The following is a 26,077-nucleotide window of genomic DNA, read 5'->3' on the forward strand; positions in this document are numbered from 1 at the left end:
CCCAACTGTTTAGGCTATCTTCTCAATATGTTGATTACTCTGTGAACCAGTTAAATGGGCTGACGAGAGAGAGGCGCTCCAGAATTGACGTGGCAACTCCACCGTGAAGTCAGAACCTCTGGCTCTTGGACTTGTGATGTGAATTCTCCGGCCGAGGCTCCTAAATAAACCATCAGTGTTTGACATCAAAGCTCCTGCTCTGCCCGTGTCTCCTTCCTGAGTCGGTGACTCCCACTGCATTGCTGCTGCACAGAAGTTTCCCCCACATATATGAAAGCAGGGCTGTGGGATAACGAGTCTTTAGGGGTACATGGTGTTTAAGAAAAGAGAGGTAGGGATATAAAGGTGGCAGTGCCTTTGAGAAAAGTACAATTTAAGGTAAAGAAAGTGAAGAAGAGGGAACATCTACATTTACACATGCAATGCATTGAAATGAGACAATACCCAGAGGAATGTAAGAACACACATTTTCTGACAGGTACGCAGTCAGTTTAATGCATGTTTGAGACACACATCGTCAAACTGCTTTATTGACCGTTTTTACTCCTTTAAATCAGAGAGGAGGACGAGACGCGAACAACCTCCTGAACCATCAACACTAACCAGGAGAAGACTACAACTCCCATGATGCCACACTGCTTCGCCATAGCACCAAGCTACAGCTTTTTTGGATTATTGCAGAAAATATGTGTCAAACAAACAATTATACATACTAAAGATGTTGATTGCATGACATGACATGACAAGTGTTTTTTAGATTGTGTTACTGTATAGTTAAACATATAAATAATACACACTAAATACTTCTTCCACCGCTGGATATGTGTGTGAGAGGAAACGACAGATTCTGCAGACATTTTCAGAATTTCATAAAAGAAAACGGGGGAGACAGCAACGACTAACAGCGAGAAATAAGACTGACAACATGTGAGAGCGAGAGACTGAGGAAGAGGAGGAGAGAAAGAGGAAGTGTAAAGAGATGAAGAAAACTGCTCAGTACCGCACCTTTCTGCAGACTCATGTCTACCATGCGAGGCTCGGCCAGCTCCAGGTAGAAGTTCTTGTTTTTCTCATACTCCTCATCGTCAATAATTTTCACGTGAACAAGTTTGCTGCAAGAAGAGGAAGAGGAGGGACAGAGAGGGGGGAAGAGAGAAGAAGAAGAGAAAGGTTAATTCGTGGTGGAGGGACACCGGAAGTGCTCTGTAAATAGGATTAATAAACAGCGAAAGGGAAATGTTACGAGGTGAAAGGTTGCTTTTTTTATTCATCTTTAAATCTTCAAGTTTCTGTAGCTGTAATGCAACGGTACATTTAAACATTCCAACAGTAGAAATTAACAGTTCAGTCAGACAACTCACGTGTTCTTAATATGTTCATTATAAGCAGCATATAGTTTGAGTTTGGCGTCGAGGCTCGGGCCTCATCACTCCACAGATTTACAAAGAACATTGAGTGAAGATTAGATAACTATCCCCCGAGCCTACAGGTGGAAGCAGGGGTGGAGGGGGGGGGGGGGGGGCAGGCGAGCAGCAGCAGCAGCAACATGAACGCAGCAAGTGAACGCGGCAGCATAGCGAGGCAGAGGCAGGCAGACCGGGCAGCTTAAATAGAGCGGCATGTTTAGAGAATGTGTTTGGTTGGTTGTAAGACGGACGAGGGCGTCACGTGGTAATGTATGATTGTGCTCAAGTTGACCGCCTGAACTAGCTCGCAGGCTTCGCCCCATTATGGTACGGTGGCCGATAGGTGCAAACGCAGTACAACGGCCCAAATGTGCATTTGTAAAAGAAAGATAGTGCTTCTTCTAAAGTTTGCTAATCTCTCTTTTAAGCAAGTTAACTTGTATGCAACTTTTGCTAAGCATTGACTGTTTTTACAAGTGTCAATTATCAAATTAATCATTTCACATAACACAATATTCATCTAACGTTTGCTAACATTAGCCACCAGATGCTAACGGTAACACACAGGATCCCTGGCCGTTTCTGAATGTCGAGTAAACCCGCTGCAGAGCCACTATTTCAAGTATATACGTCATCGAATGGCGCAGAAGGACTGTTTAAATGCATGTTAAATGCCCAGCATTCGGCACCACTCGATGACGTAGTATACTTGAAATAGTGGCTCTGCAGCAGGTATACTCGACATTGAGAAACGGCCCCTGACATTCATCAGGAGGCGTGTGGCGCAGTGGGTTGTGCGTATGTGTTCGGATCAGGGGAGCACAGGTTCAAACCCCACTGCAGTCAGCATGTCGTTGTGTCCCTGGGAAAGACACTTTACCCCAAATTGCTCCTGTGGGGATTGTCCACAGTATGGAGTAAGTAAGTCGCTTTGGATAAAAGCGTCTAACAACATGTAATGTAATGTAATCACGCGTCTAATAAAGTGGGAACAGAGGGCGAGAGAAAGCACAGCAGAGAGAATACAAGAGCAGAATGAAGTAAAACAGCCTGTCATCAATCATCCTGTAAAACGTATAAAGGGACGTTTCACAAGGGCAAAAAAGGTGAATGCACGCGATAAATGAAAGAAACTGTCGCCGTCCAAATCGATTTTTATGCTTTCAGTCACTGAGACGCCCCGCCTGCAGGTAAGAGAGGAGCAGATAACTGGGGAGTTTATGGCTGAGGTTTGAGGGGAACGATCCTGTAATGAAGTGAAGCGTCTGCAGGGTGAAGCTGTTTCTCCGGCTTCACCTCGCTGTAATGCCTCTGATCGTCTAATTGATCTTTTTAAAGAGTTATTGAGCGGCGCAGCAGATAAACGGCCAGAGTGGGAACTCCTCTGAGGAAAGCTTTGTTGCATTCAGCTGGACTTGTGCAACCCACAGTAATGTCGGGCCTATTAATGGACAATGACATGTTTATGCATCATGGAAAACACAAAAGAGCAGGGGGACCAGGCAAGGTAAACAAAAGAAAGAAAAATAAGTCAGATTGAAGAAGCAACAACCCGGAGAGAGCACAAGGAACAAAGGCAGCACTACGAGGAATCTCTAGCTTAAAGAATGTTTTTATATGTTTACGTGCAAGAACAACTATGAGACTTAGTAGTTACAGCTTTAATACAACGAGTAAAGCACAGCAACATCTTAGGAGTCATGGTTAGCATAGCTTAGCATAAAGACTGGAAACAGGTGAGCCTGGCTCTGTCTAAGAAATACATAATTTTCATCCTCATGCAAAGGAAAACATGTTGCATGAAATTCACTTGTTTCCCTATTTGTCTGCAGCTTAAACAAACATTTGAATTCCTCCAGAGATGCTCAGATTAAGAGTTTTTTATAAAGATCGTGTGCTGTGTGAGTGTGTACCAATATATGTGTGTGTGTGTGTGTGTGTGTGTGTGTGTGTGTGTGTGTGTGCGTGTGTGCGTGTGCGTGTGTGTATATGAGAGGGACTGCTCGAAAGTAGGATATTTGGGATTTCCATCGTAGCCAGGGTTTTTAGGTGTGTTCAGGTAACACTTAAAGACTTTGTTATGGAACGCAAAGCAGAGTAGGGGGCTAGTACACCCTCCTGAGGGTCCGATTGTGGATGTCATGCGAGCAAAACATGGTGAAAACAATCAGTCTATGAACAATCGGGACGGAAATGTTCGGATCTCCAAAGGGAGGTTCTGTGAATAAATAAAAAATCAAGAACCGAAATAATTGAACTATTCATATCTTAGACTGCACTGTAACTTTTAATGTTTATTTTATTAGCTTTTCTTTTTAATGACTGATTTGAAATGCCATTTTCTTAATGTCTTTCATTTTTGTAAAGCACCTTGAATTGCCTTGTGCTGAAAGGTGCTATATAAATAAACTTGCCTTGCCCTTGCCCTTGCCTTGCCTTGCCTTGCCTTGCCTTGCCTTGCCTTGCCTTGCCTTGCCTTGCCTTGCCTTGCCTTGCCTTGCCTTGCCTTGCCTTGCCTTGCCTTGCCTTGCCTTGCCTTGCCTTGCCTTGCCTTGCCTTGCCTTGCCTTGCCTTGCCTTGCCTTGCCTTGCCTTGCGTGAGAGAGAGGCAGTGCTTTGACTGACACCAGCCTCTCTTTATGTCACGGCGCTGGGACTACATCAGCGGGACGTCAGGGAAACAAGAGCAGCAATCCATAATGAATGCTGCGCTGCCACTTTATTTGCAGAACTCCTGAAATACCATCCCTAAATAAAATGCGTGGAAATTGCATTTTTGCTCGGATGAAGAGGGGAGAAAGCGACATTCCCCATGAGATGTCAGACACATAATAAAGTATGTAATCCGTATTTCAGGGCTAGCTGCGCCGCTGTCAGCTTCTGTTAGCCTGTCTGCTGCTGGCAGGGAATGTTTCTGAGCCTGGAGAGAGGAGGAGGAGCGGCTGTTGCGACATGTTCTCAGCTTGTTGTGTTGCACACTTGGTCATAAAAGGGACTTCTAGGCTTCTACTTTGTGCATAATACAGAAACACACATCATGCTGCATACTTGTGGCTAGGTCAAATGAATGATGCCTCTTAAAACATTAATGAGCACTTGTATTCAACTTAAATGTCAAACTTCCAATTAAAAAGGACATATGCTGATGTTCAGGTGTATATCAGTATGTGGTGTCTCTACTTTAAAGAGTCCTCTCCTGCTGATGTTCAGGTGTATATCAGTATGTAGTGTCTCTACTTTAAAGAGTCCTCTCCTGCTGATGTTCAGGTGTATATCAGTATGTGGTGTCTCTACTTTAAAGAGTCCTCTCCTGCTGATGTTCAGGTGTATATCAGTATGTAGTGTCTCTACTTTAAAGAGTCCTCTCCTGCTGATGTTCAGGTGTATATCAGTATGTAGTGTCTCTACTTTAAAGAGTCCTCTCCTGCTGATGTTCAGGTGTATATCAGTATGTAGTGTCTCTACTTTAAAGAGTCCTCTCCTGCTGATGTTCAGGTGTATATCAGTATGTAGTGTTTCTACTTTAAAGAGTCCTCTCCTGCTGATGTTCAGGTGTATATCAGTGTGTAGTGTCTCTACTTTAAAGAGTCCTCTCCTGCTGATGTTCAGGTGTATATCAGCATGTAGTGTCTCTACTTTAAAGAGTCCTCTCCTGCTGATGTCCAGGTGTATATCAGTATGTAGTCTCTACTTTAAAGAGTCCTCTCCTGCTGATGTTCAGGTGTTTATCAGTATGTAGTGTCTCTACTTTAAAGAGTCCTCTCCTGCTGATGTTCAGGTGTATATCAGTATGTAGTGTCTCTACTTTAAAGAGTCCTCTCCTGCTGATGTTCAGGTGTATATCAGTATGTAGTGTCTCTACTTTAAAGAGTCCTCTCCTGCTGATGTTCAGGTGTATATCAGTATGTAGTGTCTCTACTTTAAAGAGTCCTCTCCTGCTGATGTTCAGGTGTATATCAGTATGTAGTGTCTCTACTTTAAAGAGTCCTCTCCTGCTGATGTTCAGGTGTATATCAGTATGTAGTGTCTCTACTTTAAAGAGTCCTCTCCAGCTGATGTTCAGGTGTATATCAGTATGTAGTGTCTCTACTTTAAAGAGTCCTCTCCTGCTGATGTTCAGGTGTATATCAGTATGTAGTGTCTCTACTTTAAAGAGTCCTCTCCTGCTGATGTTCAGGTGTATATCAGTATGTAGTGTCTCTACATGTCTCCATGCTTTAATGTTCACGTACAATGCGTTGGAGCGCAGAGAAACACCCTCTGGAGGGAACACAGGGATCACACTACAGGAGAGGGGAAACCCCCAAAAGCAAAACAGGGCCTCTTTAATATGTGTATAGTTACGTGGGATATTTATTTTATTTTGTATTTATTTGCAATGCATTTGATACTGAGGTAAGTATTCAGGTTGCATTACTTTATATTGTGAAACTTAAATAAAGTAATTTTTAACAATGAATTAGTAAGTCAATTGGAATACATGTTTAAAGTACCCTCCCAACCCCGTGTATACATATTAATATAGAATCCAAGCATCTCTAGAGGAATTAAAATGCTATTACTCATGTAACGCACGGTTAAATCTCTTTCCATAGCCGTGTACATGTGATTTGCCGAGGGGGAATAGTATCTGAGATGCTGTTAGCACACCAGCAGAACAACCCCTCTCTCTTTACATCCCGGCGGCGGGGCTTTCCTCAGATCGCTGTGAGAGATGTCTGCAGAGCTTCTGCGGCAAGAGCAAGCTTTTCCCCAGGAGTGAAGAGAAGAGGAAGCGCTGGTCCTCCTGACATGCATGTGAGCTATGCACGCAGAAACCACAGCTGCAGCCTCACGGTTACTGCAGCAACATGCAAACATAAAAGCAACCACGCACTTAACCACATTGAGCTGTGGGGGAAACCTATCCGCTCCGTACAGGCAGCAGTGCTTGGTTTCTAATGCAGCAGGACACCAAGCTATTACAGTTAGAATATCTTTGAAAATAGACATTTTTACGGCATTAAAATCCAGTTAGATTTGATTATGTGCCAACGTTTGGCCTCTATATTTTAGGTTTCTTCACAGTTGAATAAAACAACTGATAACGGGCGTTCAATGGCCTGAAAACATTCACAACGAGTTCTAATTATGGCCCAACACGTGTGGGGAACATCGAGCGACATCTATCTGTGACAATCATCAATAATTCATCCATCCATCCGAACATCTGTGTGAGCTGCAGAAAGTCACTCTGAGTCCAGCAGCAGTGTGTGTGTGTGTGTGTGTGTGTGTGTGTGTGTGTGTGTGTGTGTGTGTGTGTGTGTGTGTGTGTGTGTGTGTGTGTGTGTGTGTGTGTGTGTGTGTGTGTGTGTGTGTGTGTGTGTGTGTGTGTTGAAACTTGCATATATATTTATTGCACTTGACTGAATTTCCACTGGGGACAGGGGGGACATGTCTTTTCGAAATCCTGTTTCCCCCACAAATATGTTTATTATTATTATTATTATTATTTATTTTGTTTATTTAACTATTCATCATTTTATTTTTATATTTCCAATGTATTTATGAAATGCGCTCTCATGCCTCCACATCCAGTCCCAGCTGCAGGCTCCTCACAGCGAGGCTTCACCTCTCCATCTGCTGTGTGTGTGTGTGTGTGTGTGTGTGTGTGTGTGTGGACACGTTCGTCCTCTAACTGACTTTGAGAAGTGATATCATATTTTATTGATCTCTGTTACCCTGACCTCTCACCCTGCAGCGCCTCGATCTCGCAGACAGTCGGAGCATCGACCGCTAAACGACTTAAGAAACGACTTTTCTCATCATTACATTTTTCTGTTGCAGCCTCTGACAGTAAACAATAGTTGAGAAGGTGAATGCGACGTGGTTTCCTGGCTTGTTTTAAAGGCACAGAATGTATTTACGGTGGCTTTCGTGCAGACAGAATCAGAATCATGTTTATTAGCAGGTTTACACATACAAGGATTTGCTCTGCTGTATACTGGTGCAGGCATAACGAGGAATGAAGTCGTGAAAAAGGAATAAATATAGAATTATTTTACTTGAGTAACAGTAGAAGTACTCAGATCTTGTACTTGAATAAAAGTAGAAGTACCAGAGTGTAGGAATACTCTATTACAGTAAAAGTCCTGCATTCAAAATGTTCCTCAAGTAAAAGTAGAAAAGTATTATCATCAAAATATAGTGAAAGTAGCGACAGTAAAAGTAGTCATTGTGCAGATTGGTCCATCCATCCATCTGCTCCCGCTTATCCGTGGTCGGGTCTCGGGGTAGCAGTTCCAGCAGAGAGCCCCAAACTTTCTTTTCCCTGCCGACATCAACCAGCTCTGACTGGGGGGTCCCAAGGCGCTCCCAGGCCAGCGAAGAGATATAATCCCTCCACCTGGTCCTAGGTCTACCCCTTGGTCTCTTCCCAGCTGGACGTGCCTGGAACACCTCCCTAGGGAGGCGCCCAGGTGGCATCCTAACTAGGTGCCCGAACCACCTAAACTGGCTTCTTTCGACGCGAAGGAGGAGCGACTCAACTCCGAGTCCCTCCCTGATGACCGAACTTCTCACCTTATCCCTAAGGGAGACGCCAGCCATTATTTAAATATTCATCATTTTATTTTTATATTTCCAAGGTATTTATGAAATGCGCTCTCATGCCTCCACATCCAGTCCCAGCTGCAGGCTCCTCACAGCGAGGCTTCACCTCTCCATCTGCTGTGTGTGTGTGTGTGTGTGTGTGTGTGTGTGTGTGTGTGTGTGTGTGTGTGTGTGTGTGTGTGTGTGTGTGTGTGTGTGTGTGTGTGTGTGTGTGTGTGTGTGTGTGTGTGTGTGTGTGTGTGTGTGTGTGTGTGTGTGTTAAAGTTGTATGCAGCAGACATTTTGGGTATAATATCAATATATTGCTCGGCACTACAAATAAGTAAAAAGGCGTTAATGTTCACACCGGAGCTCTCGTTTGATAAACTGTATTTCACTCATGTGTTCAGCTTCACGTGTTAATGATTCCAACATGATAAACATGGCACCCTTAAATTCAGTCTTCACGACAGCTGATTAGAGGCTTTACACCCCTGATCCGAGAGGGAGGAGGGGGGAGAAACATGGAAGAGGAGGAGGTGCAGGGAGTCAGAGATGAATAGAGGCAGAAGCCATGGGCAGACTGGGCTCTGATTTCAGACAGAGGGTGAAAAGAGGTGCTGCAGCACAGGCAGTATGAGAAGAATAAAGAGCTTTTTGAACATTAAAACATGGAGACATGTAGAGACGCTACATACTGATATACACCTGGACATCAGCAGGAGAGGACTCTTTAAAGTAGAGACACTACATACTGATATACACCTGAACATCAGCAGGAGAGGACTCTTTAAAGTAGAGACACTACATACTGATATACACCTGAACATCAGCAGGAGAGGACTCTTTAAAGTAGAGACACCACATACTGATATACACCTGAACATCAGCAGGAGAGGACTCTTTAAAGTAGAGACACCCAATACTGATATACACCTGAACATCAGCAGGAGAGCACTCTTTAAAGTAGAGACACTACATACTGATATACACCTGAACACCAGCAGGAGAGGACTCTTTAAAGTAGAGACACTACATACTGATATACACCTGAACATCAGCAGGAGAGCACTCTTTAAAGTAGAGACACTACATACTGATATACACCTGAACATCAGCAGGAGAGGACTCTTTAAAGTAGAGACACTACATACTGATATACACCTGAACATCAGCAGGAGAGGACTCTTTAAAGTAGAGACACTAAATACTGATATACACCTGAACATCAGCAGGAGAGCACTCTTTAAAGTAGAGACACTACATACTGATATACACCTGAAGATCAGCAGGAGAGGACTCTTTAAAGTAGAGACACTACATACTGATATACACCTGAAGATCAGCAGGAGAGGACTCTTTAAAGTAGAGACACTACATACTGATATACACCTGAACATCAGCAGGAGAGGACTCTTTAAAGTAGAGACACTACATACTGATATACACCTGAACATCAGCAGGAGAGGACTCTTTAAAGTAGAGACACTACATACTGATATACACCTGAACATCAGCAGGAGAGGACTCTTTAAAGTAGAGACACTACATACTGATATACACCTGAACATCAGCAGGAGAGGACTCTTTAAAGTAGAGACACTACATACTGATACACACCTGAACATCAGCAGGAGAGGACTCTTTAAAGTAGAGACACTACCTACTGATATACACCTGAACATCATCAGGAGAGGACTCTTTAAAGTAGAGACACTACATACTGATATACACCTGAACATCAGCAGGAGAGGACTCTTTAAAGTAGAGACACTACATACTGATATACACCTGAACATCAGCAGGAGAGGACTCTTTAAAGTAGAGACACTACATACTGATATACACCTGAACATCAGCAGGAGAGGACTCTTTAAAGTAGAGACACTACACACTGATATACACCTGAACATCAGCAGGAGAGGACTCTTTAAAGTAGAGACACTACATACTGATATACACCTGAACATCAGCAGGAGAGGACTCTTTAAAGTAGAGACACTACATACTGATATACACCTGAACATCAGCAGGAGAGGACTCTTTAATGTAGAGACACTACATACTGATATACACCTGAACATCAGCAGGAGAGGACTCTTTAAAGTAGAGACACTACATACTGATATACACCTGGACATCAGCAGGAGAGGACTCTTTAAAGTAGAGACACTACATACTGATACACACCTGAACATCAGCAGGAGAGGACTCTTTAAAGTAGAGACACTACATACTGATATACACCTGAACATCAGCAGGAGAGGACTCTTTAAAGTAGAGACACTACATACTGATATACACCTGAACATCAGCAGGAGAGGACTCTTTAAAGTAGAGACACTACATACTGATATACACCTGAACATCAGCAGGAGAGGACTCTTTAAAGTAGAGACACTACATACTGATATACACCTGAACATCAGCAGGAGAGGACTCTTTAAAGTAGAGACATAAACACCTGAACATCAGCAGGAGAGGACTCTTTAAAGTAGAGACACTACACACTGATATACACCTGAACATCAGCAGGAGAGGACTCTTTAAAGTAGAGACACTACATACTGATATACACCTGAACATCAGCAGGAGAGGACTCTTTAAAGTAGAGACACTACATACTGATATACACCTGAACATCAGCAGGAGAGGACTCTTTAAAGTAGAGACACTACATACTGATATATACCTGAACATCAGCAGGAGAGGACTCTTTAAAGTAGAGACACTACATACTGATACACACCTGAACATCAGCAGGAGAGGACTCTTTAAAGTAGAGACACTACCTACTGATATACACCTGAACATCATCAGGAGAGGACTCTTTAAAGTAGAGACACTACACACTGATATACACCTGAACATCAGCAGGAGAGGACTCTTTAAAGTAGAGACACTACATACTGATATACACCTGAACATCAGCAGGAGAGGACTCTTTAAAGTAGAGACACTACATACTGATATACACCTGAACATCAGCAGGAGAGGACTCTTTAAAGTAGAGACACTACATACTGATATACACCTGAACATCAGCAGGAGAGGACTCTTTAAAGTAGAGACACTACATACTGATATACACCTGAACATCAGCAGGAGAGGACTCTTTAAAGTAGAGACACTACATACTGATACACACCTGAACATCAGCAGGAGAGGACTCTTTAAAGTAGAGACTACATACTGATATCCACCTGAACATCAGCAGGAGAGGACTCTTTAAAGTAGAGACACTACATACTGATATACACCTGAACATCAGCAGGAGAGGACTCTTTCAGGCTCTCACAACTTCCAAGATGGCATTCAATGAGGTGTCCACTCCACACCCAACCTGTTGACCGTTAGGAGTGCATTGCAACACACAGGTTCTCATACTTTGCATTGGGACCCATTTAAAGAATGCAAATATAAGAACATAAGTATGAAAATTGAGACACAGCAAGTGTTTCCTTCTCTGTTCTAGAGCTAAGACACACTGCATCTGAAGCAAGCCGTGCCCCTCTCCCCCCCGACAGCAGATTTACTGCCTCCCCCTCCTCTCTGGCTCTTCCACAAATAACACTGTGTAACCTCTGGAAGTGTGAAACCTCTGCGGTGGAGTGCCACATCAAAAGCGGTGATATGTGATATCCAATCTCCACTTCTTCTCAAATCTCCTCTTCCTCTCTGCACGGGAGCCAGCAGGACTTATGTCCTCCGGGCTGAAGAAGCAGCAGCAGCCGTAAAAGTGCGGCAATTAAATCCAACCTTTTACTCCTCTCTGTAAAACACCAACGACCCCAAAGCTCTCAGGTCTGAACTGAATCAAACCTTTTCCAATTTCTCTTCAAAGTTTCCTCTGTCTGTTCAGTTGCTTTGCACACTAACTCATGACAGCATTTAACGACAGCTGCGAGGAAATATCTTCTCAAACTCGCTTCTCAACCCAAGTTTTTGAGATTCAAAGGCTTTCCTGATTGTTTGTGCAATAGGCGCTTTCACACCGGAGTACTTTTCCCCGTACTTTTCCCGTTTAGTTCCGATAGTTCTTGGGATTTTGCGTTCGCACCAAAAAGAGAACTTATGAGAACTGTTCCTCCTTTGTAGTGTCTGCTAGAGAGGTGGTGCTTTCCTCGGGAGAAAAAAGCTCCAATTTCTATTGGCTGGGCGAATGCAAACTCCGCCCCGTAAAACTCAGAAAAGTTTTTTGAAGCCGTCATTGTATTTGCTGGCATTAGGATTATTAGCATTAGCATTATTAGCATTATTAGCATTAGCATTAGCCCCGCGCACCAACGGAGAGAGACTAACTTATGGCAACACAAAGGAAAACATGGGAGCAGTGGAGATGAGGAGGTGTCGGCGTTCTGGCGATTTACTCGGAAGGCTTCAGTACAGAGGCCAGGAAATCAATTATAAGCACCAAAAAAATGTTATAAATAAACTTTAAAAACACTTGTATAGCCTCGTCAGATCATGGCACTGCCTTTATTCAAAATCCAGAGTCAAGTCGAGCCAACACAGACAGGAAGAGGACGAGGAGAGGAGAATAAAAAGGCCCCAGTGCCTCATGGGAAATCAGCGCCTTAATTAAACGGGCCTGCTTTCTGTCACTGAGCAGGGATTATGGGCCGCACTCATTATAGTCTGATTATTGCTTCCCCCCAGCAATCACTGAAAGAAACCCCGTAAACACATTGGTCAATGACTTCCTGTCAATCTGACGACACATTTACATCAGATTTAATATTCCCCCCCCCGCAGGGACCACCCAGAGAAAACACTCTCATAAACAAGGAGGCATCCAGATCCTTTACTGGAGGACAAGTAGTGATAAAACACGAAAATAATACTCTCAGTAAAAGTCCTATATTGAGAACCAATAAGTAACTAAGTACATTTACTCAAGAACTGTAACTTAAGTACAACTTTGAGGTACTTATACTTTACATGTTATGCTTCTTTGTACTTCTACTCCACTACAGTTCAGAGGTACATGGTGTACTTCTCCTCCACGACATGTATTTCATACCTTTAGTTACTTCTCAGATCTGGATGAATGATGTTAAATCTAATCAAGTGTTAAATCAGACTTTAGTTCCACCTGGAGTAAATCCACCAGCTACCCTGCAGTCTACAAAGTACTTCAGACTAGCTGCACCTTCACCAGCTTTGAGAACACTTTCATGATCAATCATTATAAAACATATCATATATATTATTCTGAAATTGTCCAATCTGCACAACGACTACTTTTACTGTCTTTTGATGAGAATACTTTCCTACTTTTACTTGAGGAACATTTTGAATACAGGACTTTGACTGTAACAGAGTATTCCTACACTCTGGTACTTCTACTTTTACTCAAGTACAATACCTGAGTACTTCTACTTTTTCTCAAGTAAAATAATTCTATATTTATTCCTTTTTACGACTTCATTCCTCGTTATGCCTGCACCAGTATACAGCAGAGCAAATCCTTGTATGTGTAAACCTGGTCATAAACATGATTCTGATTCTGTCTGCACGAAAGCGACCGTAAATACATTCTGTGCCTTTAAAACAAGCCAGGAAACCACGTCGCATTCACCTTCTCAACTATTGTTTACTGTCAGAGGCTGCAACAGAAAAATGTAATGATGAGAAAAGTCGTTTCTTAAGTCGTTTAGCGGTCGATGCTCCGACTGTCTGCGAGATCGAGGCGCTGCAGGGTGAGAGGTCAGGGTAACAGAGATCAATAAAATATGATATCACTTCTCAAAGTCAGTTAGAGGACGAACGTGTCCACACACACACACACGCGCGCACACACACACACACACACACACACACACACACACACACACACACACACACACACACACACACACACACACACACACACACACACACACACACAGCAGATGGAGAGGTGAAGCCTCGCTGTGAGGAGACTGCAGCTGGGACTGGATGTGGAGGCATGAGAGCGCATTTCATAAATACATTGGAAATATAAATAAATGTGGAAATATTAAAGAGAAAATACAATTGAGCTTAATCAAAACAGTTGGAAATAAAAAGTGTAATAATTATAAAACACAGGTACATGAACAGTTTTTATATTTATTGAGAAATACTTTTTTTTAAAAATGTGGATATACGACGAAAAACCAAAAATCAATGAATTACTTAATACAATATAATGTAATACTAAATATACAGACAAATAAAACTCAATTTAAAATAATTATTATAAAACATTTGTATTTCTTGTATATATATTTAAATGTATTTGTATATGATGTCATATATTTATTTTTCTAAATATTTCTTCTTCCTTTTTAATCTTAAAAAACAACTTTTAATAATATATTTTTTTAAGGCAGTTATGCGTCAACTAGTGTTGTTTAAATACATTCCTGTTTACATTGTAATTTGCTTCTGATTGGACGGTGCTACACATGATTTCCTGGAACAAATGTCAATATCAGTAAAATACTTTAAAGCTAAGAAATTCCCTATTTGTTAATTATGACATTTCAATTCATCATCACGTTCATCTGGCTAATTAGGTACTAAGTACTTTAACCAACACACATAATGACGGCTGTGTTCTCCGTGCAGCGAGGACACGGCAGGTTTATTAATACCGTGAGAGGAATCATGAGGACACGGAGCTGCAGACATGTTGTCCTGCAACACAAGACTGCAGCTGTCTCTCACACACATCCTCACACACTCACACACACACCTCAGCGGCCCGGTGACTGTGAGCTCACCTGCTCAGGTTACTGTCAGATTTACGAGAGGAGCCGCTCCATCATGTGCATCGCTCACATTCTCCGGACTCCAGTATCTAACGCTGCGCTCCCATTGGCTGATATCACTCTCACTTGTTGTCATGGATACAAAAACCTCTTTTCACCAGCCACCAATTATTTTATTCCTAGATTTTATACCTGTCTATAGACCTATTTAGAGGGTGCTTTATTATTGCATTTTTTTAATGACAGTTTTTTTTAATTGATGAGATTTGATAAGATATACTTTACTATTTCATTTTCTTTAATTTAATGTATCTAAATGTCATATATACATTTTACTCAAAGTGAATATTTGAGGGAAACCTTAGGGAGAAAACTTAAAGGGGGTGTTTTTGGCAACAGATTTTAACCAGATTCTTTTTTTATTAATCAGACTTTTGCCTGTTCTTTTTCACATTAAAAGACAAACAAAAACGCTAAACCTAAACAGTCGAATAAAAGTACCTCTATAGTTATTACTAAACCACCCTGTCATTATACAATTATATATTCAGTACCTATTGGGCCTGAGTTAGAGCGTAGTACTATCACTCACTGTACACCTGCCTGTATTTGCTCTCTGAGTGCAGGACCCATCAGCTGACCCACAGCCTGTCACACATCAGCTGACTGACAGGAGCCCCCGACAGAACAAAGAGGAACCCTGTGTGTCACGCCTCAGACGATCTCTAACCGAGCAACAGAAAGCACAATCATGAGCGAGAATGTGTGTAAATGCTCCTGTGCATTCTGTGGATTTTACAGTGAAGGGAGCAGATGGGGGGGGGGGGGGGAGTCGGCATGGTTACTGTACGTGCAGATCTACCATCTTTGTGAGGACCATTAAAGGGTCCCTATTCCGCTTTTTGGGGTTATCCCTTTTCTGTAGTGTGTGTGTTAACGGTCTGAAACACATCCATTGGACTCCTTTGTTTACTTCCAGAACACAGTGATGGCACTATGGAACACTCACGCTCCTATTGGCTAGCGCTCCAACACATTGTACGTGGTTTAGGGGCGGGACTTCTCTAAGCGGTTGACCAATAACAACAGCACAGGCAGTATGATAAAAATAAAGAGCCTTTTGAACATTGAAGCATGAAGACATGTCACAGAGACACTGATATACACCTGAACATCAGCAGGAGAGGACTCTTTAAAGTAGAGACACTACATACTGATAGACACCTGAACATCATCAGGAGAGCACTCTTTAAAGTAGAGACACTACATACTGATATACACATGGACATCAGCAGGAGAGGACTCTTTAAAGTAGAGACACTACATACTGATAGACACCTGAACATCATCAGGAGAGCACTCTTTAAAGTAGAGACACTACATACTGATATACACATGGACATCAGCAGGAGAGGACTCTTTAAAGTAGAGACACTACATACTGATATACACCTGAACATCAGCAGGAGAGGACTCTTTAAAGTAGAGACACTACATACTGATATACACCTGAACATCAGCAGGAGAGGACTCTTTAAAGTAGAGACACTACATACTGATATACACCTGAACATCAGCAGGAGAGGACTCTTTAAAGTAGAGACACTACATACTGATATACACCTGAACATCAGCAGGAGAGGACTCTTTAAAGTAGAGACTCTACATACTGATATACACCTGAACATTAGCAGGAGAGGACTCTTTAAAGTAGAGACACTACATACTGATATACACCTGAACATCAGCAGGAGAGGACTCTTTAAAGTAGAGACACTACATACTGATATACACCTGAACATCAGCAGGAGAGGACTCTTTAAAGTAGAGACACTACATACTGATATACACCTGAACATCAGCAGGAGAGGACTCTTTAAAGTAGAGACACTACATACTGATATACACCTGAACATCAGCAGGAGAGGACTCTTTAAAGTAGAGACTCTACATACTGATATACACCTGAACATTAGCAGGAGAGGACTCTTTAAAGTAGAGACACTACATACTGATATACACCTGAACATCAGCAGGAGAGGACTCTTTAAAGTAGAGACACTACATACTGATATACACCTGAACATCAGCAGGAGAGGACTCTTTAAAGTAGAGACACTATATACTGATATACACCTGAACATCAGCAGGAGAGGACTCTTTAAAGTAGAGACACTACACACTGATATACACCTGAACATCAGCAGGAGAGGACTCTTTAAAGTAGAGACACTACATACTGATATACAGCTGAACATCAGCAGGAGAGGACTCTTTAAAGTAGAGACACTACATACTGATATACACCTGAACATCAGCAGGAGAGGACTCTTTAAAGTAGAGACACTACACACTGATATACACCTGAACATCAGCAGGAGAGGACTCTTTAAAGTAGAGACACTATACTGATATACACCTGGACATCAGCAGGAGAGGACTCTTTAAAGTAGAGACACTACATACTGATATACACCTGGACATCAGCAGGAGAGGACTCTTTAAAGTAGTGATTTAAAATATGTGAATCGGGTTAACTGCACGTCTTCTCTGGAACATCAGTCTTTGCTTCAAACATGATTTATGTTCCTTTCATTTCAGCAACTACTGGGACCTCCTCGGTCGACCTTAAACAGTGGACATTGGAAGTGTAAACGAATGCAAAGCAGGACTTTATAACCTTTGTGTTTGGCCAGAAGACTCCTCTGACCCCGTGAACTCCGGAGGGAACTGTTTAGGTAGAGTCTAACCAACGTGCATATGAATCCTCACGGAGGAAATGTCTCTCAGAAGATGGTCAGTGCAGATTCATCGGCCTCGTGACGTAATGGCGTCCCTGCAGCCCGGAGGCCATCGCTCCAACACGCACTGCTGTTTGATTAGGAACTCATCAAGGGACGCATTGCAACTTCAGAAGACAGCCTGAAGGATGGGCAACTGTGTGTGTGTGTGTGTGTGTGTGTGTGTGTGTGTGTGTGTGTGTGTGTGTGTGTGTGTGTGTGTGTGTGTGTGTGTGTGTGTGTGTGTGTGTGTGTGTGTGTGTGTGTGTGTGTATGCCGGACCCCGGGCTGTGAATAGTGATCGTAATTTCATGGAGTGTGTGCTAATGTATTTGTATCCATTCAAAGTCAGACACACACACACACACACACACACACACACACACACACACACACACACACACACACACACACACACACACACACACACACACACACACACACACACACACACACACACACACACACACACACACACACACACACACACACACACACACACACACACACGGCCCCATCCAGAGAAAATCCATGTCCCTGTCTATTTTTAGGTTTTTAGTGTTTTCTGTCTCTGCACAAAACCACATGTACCCCCAACTGCTAACCAGTCACACACACATTCAAACACACACATTAACACACACACATATTGTGAGGAGCATGATTGACATAATGCGTTTCCTAACGGGGGTTCCCAACCTTTTCCCCTTCGTGTCTGATAGTGATTTTCTCTTTTTCGATTGTATTATTCGACTCATTTTGAGAACCAACGTCCTGTAGCCATTTTACAGCACACACAAGAGGATAGGGCCACATGTGAGAAAGACCTTTGGAAATGTGAACTAAAGATCCATTGCATCCCAGTCATGCCGTCCTCTTCTCCATCGGGGATGTGTTTTCTGTTTGTTCAGATCTCCAACACGTTCACATGTGGCCCCAATCTTCTTCCTCTATAGCCTCACGTTAGCTTTATACTTCTACGATCATTAAGTGGTTTAAATATGTGGAGATTACAACAATAATCCAATGGAGAAATCCCATAGTTTTGTGTGTGGAGGGAACCAGGGAGATGCTGCCTTCAGGGTCCAACCCAGAAATACGACATCTCTACACCACCGTTTGTACATGAACACTTCTTCAATTTCCTTCACATTTGACAGCTCACACACACACACACACACACACACACACACACACACACACACACACACACACACACACACACACACACACACACACACACACACACACACACACACACACACACACACACACACACACACACACACACACACACACACACACACACACACACACACACACACACACACACACACACACACACACACACACACACACACACACACACACACACACACACACAGGAGAGGAGGATGATGGGTTGTGTAAAGGGAGGGACTCTTCCCGTCACAGAGTCTGTCCTCTGGTCTCTGATGAGATTATTGGCCCTCCTCTGTTGTCTTGAAGAGATTAACCACACAATTGTCTCCGCCAATAATGACGGGATAAAGGGACGCTGCCTCAGAGGGAGACGCTGCCGTTAAATCCCTCCGTGGAGCGTGCTGCTCTCATCCGTCCCCTGAATCCTCATTACCGTTAGCTAACAGCGGATTGAACGCTGACATCGGTCCAGTGAGCACACACCAGTAGGGGGGACATCTTATAGTTTAACCAGATCAGAAAAGGGCTGATCATCATTGTTGGGATATTTGCTGTTTAGTTTTCTGGTTTTGTCTCTATTAAAGGGGACCTATTATTCAAAATCCACTTCTTCATGTCTCTTCTTCATCAACATGTGTCCCCTCTTCTTCATGTCTCTTCTTCATCAACATGTGTCCCCTCTTCTTCATGTCTCTTCTACATCAACATGTGTCCCCTCTTCTCCATGTCTCTTCTTCATCAACATGTGTCCCCTCTTCTTCATGTCTCTTCTTCATCAACATGTGTCCCCTCTTCTTCATGTCTCTTCTACATCAACATGTGTCCCCTCTTCTCCATGTCTCTTCTTCATCAACATGTGTCCCCTCTTCTTCATGTCTCTTCTTCATCAACATGTGTCCCCTCTTCTTCATGTCTCTTCTACATCAACATGTGTCCCCTCTTCTCCATGTCTCTTCTTCATCAACATGTGTCCCCTCTTCTTCATGTCTCTTCTACATCAACATGTGTCCCCTCTTCTTCATGTCTCCTCTACATCAGCATGTGTCAACTCTTTTTCATGTCTCTTCTACATCAACATGTGTCCCCTCTTCTTCGTGTCTCTTCTACATCAACATGTGTCCCCTCTTCTTCATCAGCATGTGTCCCCTCTTCTTCATGTCTCTTCTACAGAGGGGGATTATGGGTAATGCTGCAATGATCTGGTTGGTGTTTCAGCCAATCAGAGACAGGCTCTGTATATATCTGAGACCTGTGATATATTGATGAAAAACAGAATAATAGGGGACCTTTAAGATCTGCCTGAACTGGAAAGGCTCGAAGACAAAAGAGGACGCACTGGACAACTACTTTTCCTTGTCTTTAAGTCTTTATTTTCAGACTGATAACATTAAATGCAAAAGAATACACCTGTAAATATGCCCGTAGAATGCCACAATATGGTAGCAACAAGCAATCAGATTAGCTGTGGTGGCTATACTTATGGCGCGTTTCCACTGCAGCGGGTAGCCCCGCTTAAGCGTCCTTAACCGTCCTTAATCGTCCAAGCCAGTTTTTGGTGGCCTTTCCATATAGCGCAGCACCGGCTAGCGGGTACTTTTTCCCTCTTTTTCCGGCCCCATAAAATCGTGGTTCTATCAGGCCAGGGCTGAACTAGTGACGTCAACACTCTCAACTGCTGATTGGTCAGAGAGAATCGTCACAAGATCGCGCGCGAGATCATCCCTAGCGTCGCATATATATATATTTAGAAGCAAGCTTGCAACATTTTTATACACAGCATTTTTGTAAACGGAGGAGCTACAAAAATTGCAACGTCAAAGAAAAGCACACCATGGTCGACCGAGGAGGTGACGACATTCCTACATCTCATTGGGGATGATAAAATCCAGCGGGAGCTCGACGGAACAACTCGAAATGTGAAGCCGATCGCCCCGCCGTAATGGAAATGTGCCACGGCCTCGGACGGCCGGCGAGGCAGCCCGAGGCCTGAGCGAGGACGCTTAGGGACGCTTAAACGAGGCTACCCCGCTGCAGTGGAAATGTGCCATAACATCACCCTTCTAAAGCCAGAGAATAACGGCGTTATGAAGCCAAACAGCGTCACTTCAAACTGGAAACACATCCACTTCTGGGGATGGGGGACATGCATCAGTGGACGTTGTGACAGTGAATTACTACTTTCCAGCGGTTGTTGTCGTGAGTAAACATTAGGCTAAATGTCGATGGACGAGCAGCGTATCACTCCATCAGTCGGCAAATGTAATCTGGCTTTTTGAGAATAAAAAAAGAACATGATTATCGACCAGACACCGTCCACCATTGCTTTTATTATGAGCGATATTCACGGTGCCGTTGCTGAGAAAATCAGTGAAGTAAACGGACAATGAAATGCCTCCACTCTGGCTCTGGCTAATCGAAAACTAATTTGCGTGATTAACCAACTGGGAAAAGGGGCACACAGAACACCACATACAGAATCTGCAAAACATCCACTGACGTTATTCAGGGTTCCTAGATATCTTGCACAAAGCCAAGATGTCTTTTTGTTTTATCCCACTCGAGGCGTTCGAACCTCCCTTCTCTACGGCTGAATCAAAGTGCTGTTAAAGGCTGACTGGTGTGCAGAGGAAGTGAAGGCGACATGCAAAGGGCAAGGACTCATAGAGGAGGAAGTGAGGGGTGATGAAGAGGACGAATGGCTGCCCGGGGGAGGGGGGGAGATCAGAGGCGGGTGAGGAGCGTTTCAGTCAGAGTCAGAGCGATCTGAAGGCATCGATCAGCACTCTCCTCACTCACTGGGACATGTGTTGAAAACCTCTGGAGGACGACTCTACTCTACGCCGGTTCAATTACCATGCCTGCCTGATCTCTGCCTGTGTCTCATCTCGCTATCCATGCATTCTCCCTGTTTGACGCCACTTACCCTTTTCCATCACATACTGTACGTCCACATGGGAACAGTCCTCGATGTGTGTGAAGCTGACCATCGAGCGGCCCGAGTCGCCGACCAAGCAAGGAGGCAGAGGCAGAGAGTTCAAAGATAACCCGGTGTGGGCATGTATTCCTCTTTGTGGTACAGGATACACAGCCACCCGCAACTAGGACCTCACACCCACACTAACAAGCAAACAGAACCTAAACACACACAGGTGAGGGGGGAGGAGCCAACACGGGCACCAGGTGACCACAATCACCAGCAACAGACAAGACGGGAGGGGGAACACTTTTCAAACTACAACAGGAAACAGAGACGGACAAACTAAAACACAGACAGATCGCGACACTTTCCCGGGCACGGAACAAATCAACACACTTCACCACCAACGAAGCTATACCATCCGTAACGGAGGCCGAGATCTACGGCCCCAGAGATCACCTCCGTTACAGCCGCATTTTTACTACATCTAGAGAACCTGAGGATCAGATTGAGAGTCATTTACGTGAAACAAAGACCTATCCTTACATTAATGATAATCCTTATATTTATCATAGCGCTTTATCGATGACTCTCAAAGCGCTTTACAAATACACATTACACATACAGATATGTGATGGTCATCTACTGTGGACAATACCCACAGGATTGATTGTTGTAGATACTGTCGTGCAGAAGCAATCAGCAGGGACTGTCTATAGAGCAGCCATTACATGAGGCTCGGTTTTTGCAGCAAAGTGAAGATATATTCTCTGCATATTGTCCAAGTTTTTAACCACTGACCCAGCTCTGACTTCGTTATATTATATATAGTTTACCCCCCACCCCTGCAGTCTGAGCTCATCCTTCCCGACAGTCCGTGTCCTCTTCCTTCCTCTCTTGTGCCCGGGTTTCTTCTTCTTTGCCCACCCTGCGTGACGGTCTGATTTTTAACCGCCAATAAACACGAAAGAAGAAGAAGAAGAAGAAGAAGAAGAAGAAGAAGAAGAAGAAGAAGAAGAAGAAGAAGAAGAAGAAGAAGAAGAAGAAGAAGAAGACAGTCTGATTCAGCCTGACCCATCCCCTCTCCTCATGCCGCCCCTCCCCCGCTGTTTGTATCAGGAACTCAGTGTGTGAGCACCCGAGGAAAGACGAGGGACGAGAGAACGCGACAGGACGCTTTAGCAAGAGCTGTGTCTCAGTCTTGCATACTTCTGTACTTTCATGTTCTGCTGTATGTGCAGAAGTACGTCAATGCAAAATATGGCAAACTGCAGTTTGAGTACCCATGTTCTATTTATACAGTCAAATCGTGTGGAACGCTGGACACCTTCACACTCAGCGACTGTCATCTGGGCTACGTAGGCAACCAGCTGCCGTACAGTAGCTCTGGTAAACACAGAACTATACAAATAAAGTGGCTATTTATAGATGACATATCCTGATGATGTTCAGGTGTATATCAGTATGTAGTGTCTCTACTTTAAAGAGTCCTCTCCTGCTGATGTTCAGGTGTATATCAGTATGTAGTGTCTCTACTTTAAAGAGTCCTCTCCTGCTGATGTTCAGGTGTATATCAGTATGTAGTGTCTCTACTTTAAAGAGTCCTCTCCTGCTGAGGTCCAGGTGTATATCAGTATGTAGTGGCTCTACTTTAAAGAGTCCTCTCCTGCTGATGTTCAGGTGTATATCAGTATGTAGTGTCTCTACTTTAAAGAGTCCTCTCCTGCTGATGTTCAGGTGTATATCAGTATGTAGTGTCTCTACTTTAAAGAGTCCTCTCCTGCTGATGTTCAGGTGTATATCAGTATGTAGTGTCTCTACTTTAAAGAGTCCTCTCCTGCTGAGGTCCAGGTGTATATCAGTATGTAGTGGCTCTACTTTAAAGAGTCCTCTCCTGCTGATGTTCAGGTGTATATCAGTATGTAGTGGCTCTACTTTAAAGAGTCCTCTCCTGCTCATGTTCAGGTGTGTATCAGTATGTAGTGTCTCTACTTTAAAGAGTCCTCTCCTGCTGATGTTCAGGTGTATATCAGTATGTAGTGCCTCTACTTTAAAGAGTCCTCTCCTGCTGATGTTCAGGTGTATATCAGTATGTAGTGTCTCTACTTTAAAGAGTCCTCTGCTGCTGATGTTCAGGTGTATATCAGTATGTAGTGTCTCTACTTTAAAGAGTCCTCTCCTGCTGATGTTCAGGTGTATATCAGTATGCAGTGTCTCTACTTTAAAGAGTCCTCTCCTGCTGATGTTCAGGTGTATATCAGTATGTAGTGTCTCTACTTTAAAGAGTCCTCTCCTGCTGATGTTCAGGTGTATATCAGTATGTAGTGTCTCTACTTTAAAGAGTCCTCTCCTGCTGATGTTCAGGTGTATATCAGTATGTAGTGTCTCTACTTTAAAGAGTCCTCTGCTGCTGATGTTCAGGTGTATATCAGTATGTAGTGTCTCTACTTTAAAGAGTCCTCTCCTGCTGATGTTCAGGTGTATATCAGTATGCAGTGTCTCTACTTTAAAGAGTCCTCTCCTGCTGATGCTCAGGTGTATATCAGTATGTAGTGTCTCTACTTTAAAGAGTCCTCTCCTGCTGATGTGCAGGTGTATATCAGTATGTAGTGTCTCTACTTTAAAGAGTCCTCTCCTGCTGATGTTCAGGTGTATATCAGTATGTAGTGTCTCTACATGTCTCCATGCTTTAATGTTCAAAAAGCTCTTTATTTCTCTCATACTGCCTGTGCTGCAGCATCTCTTTTCACCCTCTGTCTGAAACCAGAGCACAGTCTGCTCTGATTGGTTAGCTGGCCGGCTCTGTTGTGGTTGGTCAACTTGCTTAGAGATGTCCCGCCCCATAGCCTATCAAAACATTTCCCAAATTGGGATCAATAAAGGACCATCTTATCTTATCAGGTACAATGTGTGGGAGCGCTAGCCAATAGGAGCGTGACTGTTCCATAGTGATATCACTTTGTTCTGGACTTTGGGATTTCAGCCTTTGCAGACCATTTACATGCACACAAAAACAGAATAACACACTCCAGGAAAGGGAAAACCCCATAGAGCAGAAAAGGGCACATTTAAGGCATCAATCATCACAATACAACAGTTGAATAAATGCATTAAACTGTACACTAGCAGTGCCAGTACTCAGTTGCATTGCTCCCTTTATCTCATCCACCTCTGCTTTTACCTCCATATCTGTTTCTCTGCAGGCCACCATTATTCTCATCCTCCACTTCAGGGAATGCTTCCGCTTTCATTTACTTTATTTCACCATCCACCCCCCGTCGGTGATATTGTTATTTTTAGACAGTGTGCGTGTGTGTGTGGCCTAGCATTACTATCCTTGTGGGGACCTAAATCTGTTTACACAGTCATGTGTGGGGACTCACCTCCCTTATGGGGACATAATGGACGTCCCCATAAGAGGAATCATTAATTTTAGGGTGAAGACTTGGTTAGGTTTAGGATTAGGGTAAGGGTTAGGGTTAGGCATGTGTTGGTTAGGGTTAAGGTTAGGATAAGTCTCCAGGAAATGCATGTAAGTCAATGTAATATCCCCTGAAGTGATGTATACATGGTATGTGTGTGTGTGTGTGTGTGTGTGTGTGTGTATGTGTGTGTGTGTGTGTGTGTGTGTGTGTGTGTGTGTGTGTGTGTGTGTGTGTGTGTGTGTGTGTGTGTGTGTGTGTGTGTGTGTGTGTGTGTGTGTGTGTGTGTGTGTGTGTGTGTGTGTGTGTGTGTGTGTGTGTGTGTGTGTGTGTGTGATGGGGATGCTGACCTGATTTCTCAGTCATCTCCTCTGACTGCGACCCCCAACAGGGGAACTACACCTCTTCTAATATTTAAATGCTGGTTTCAGACACATGTGCAATAAAGGATAATATTCAATTAAATACAAATTACTTGTAGACACTTAAGAAATTAAAGTAAAAATGTGCAATCAAAAGATTATTTTTTTAATGACAATAAAAAAGATAACCAAGAAGTAACCAAAGCAGTTCTTTGCATTCTGGATCCTTTTTGTATCTTCAGGAGCAGGTTGTGTTTTGGACAGATTGGCAGTCCAGCACCGAACTAACAGGAGCAGACATCTGCAATTTAGAGCCTGAACCCTCCTGACCTGAGAGTCTGTCTGCAGAGTCTGTGATGTGATCTGAAGACCAAACTGCACAGAGAGAAACCAGAATATGGAGCTGAATTTCTATGTGTGCCTTTGCCAGTAACCAGTGTTCACATAGAGCCATGAAAGATGCAAAATCCCCGAGGAACGGTTGCAGGAAAAGAAAAAACAAGTGCACCTTTTCCCCACAGTTAGAAACGGTGCAGAAAAAGTCTTTTTTTTCTGCACCGTTTTTGGAATAATAATAATAATACATTTTATTTGCAAAGCACCTTTCATTGCTACAAGTGCTACAATGGGCGTAATAGAACAAAAGCTTACAGTGAGCTTATGCTAATCACTAGCTGAATAGCATCGTGCAGGAATTAGTCC

General features: G+C 43.3%; 1 protein-coding gene across 1 annotated transcript in view; it reads right to left on the reverse strand.

Annotated features, from left to right (window-relative positions):
* The window catches only part of slc8a3 (solute carrier family 8 member 3), a 129,875-nt gene that overhangs the window by 36,202 nt on the left and 67,596 nt on the right, over positions 1-26,077 (reverse strand). Inside the window, 1 exon segment of the mRNA XM_034111910.1 lies at positions 1,006-1,112. Within this exon segment, the coding sequence (XP_033967801.1) occupies positions 1,006-1,112 (107 nt within the window).

The sequence above is a fragment of the Pseudochaenichthys georgianus genome, chromosome 22, assembly GCF_902827115.2.
Source record: "Pseudochaenichthys georgianus chromosome 22, fPseGeo1.2, whole genome shotgun sequence".
NCBI classification, from domain to species: Eukaryota; Metazoa; Chordata; class Actinopteri; order Perciformes; family Channichthyidae; genus Pseudochaenichthys; species Pseudochaenichthys georgianus.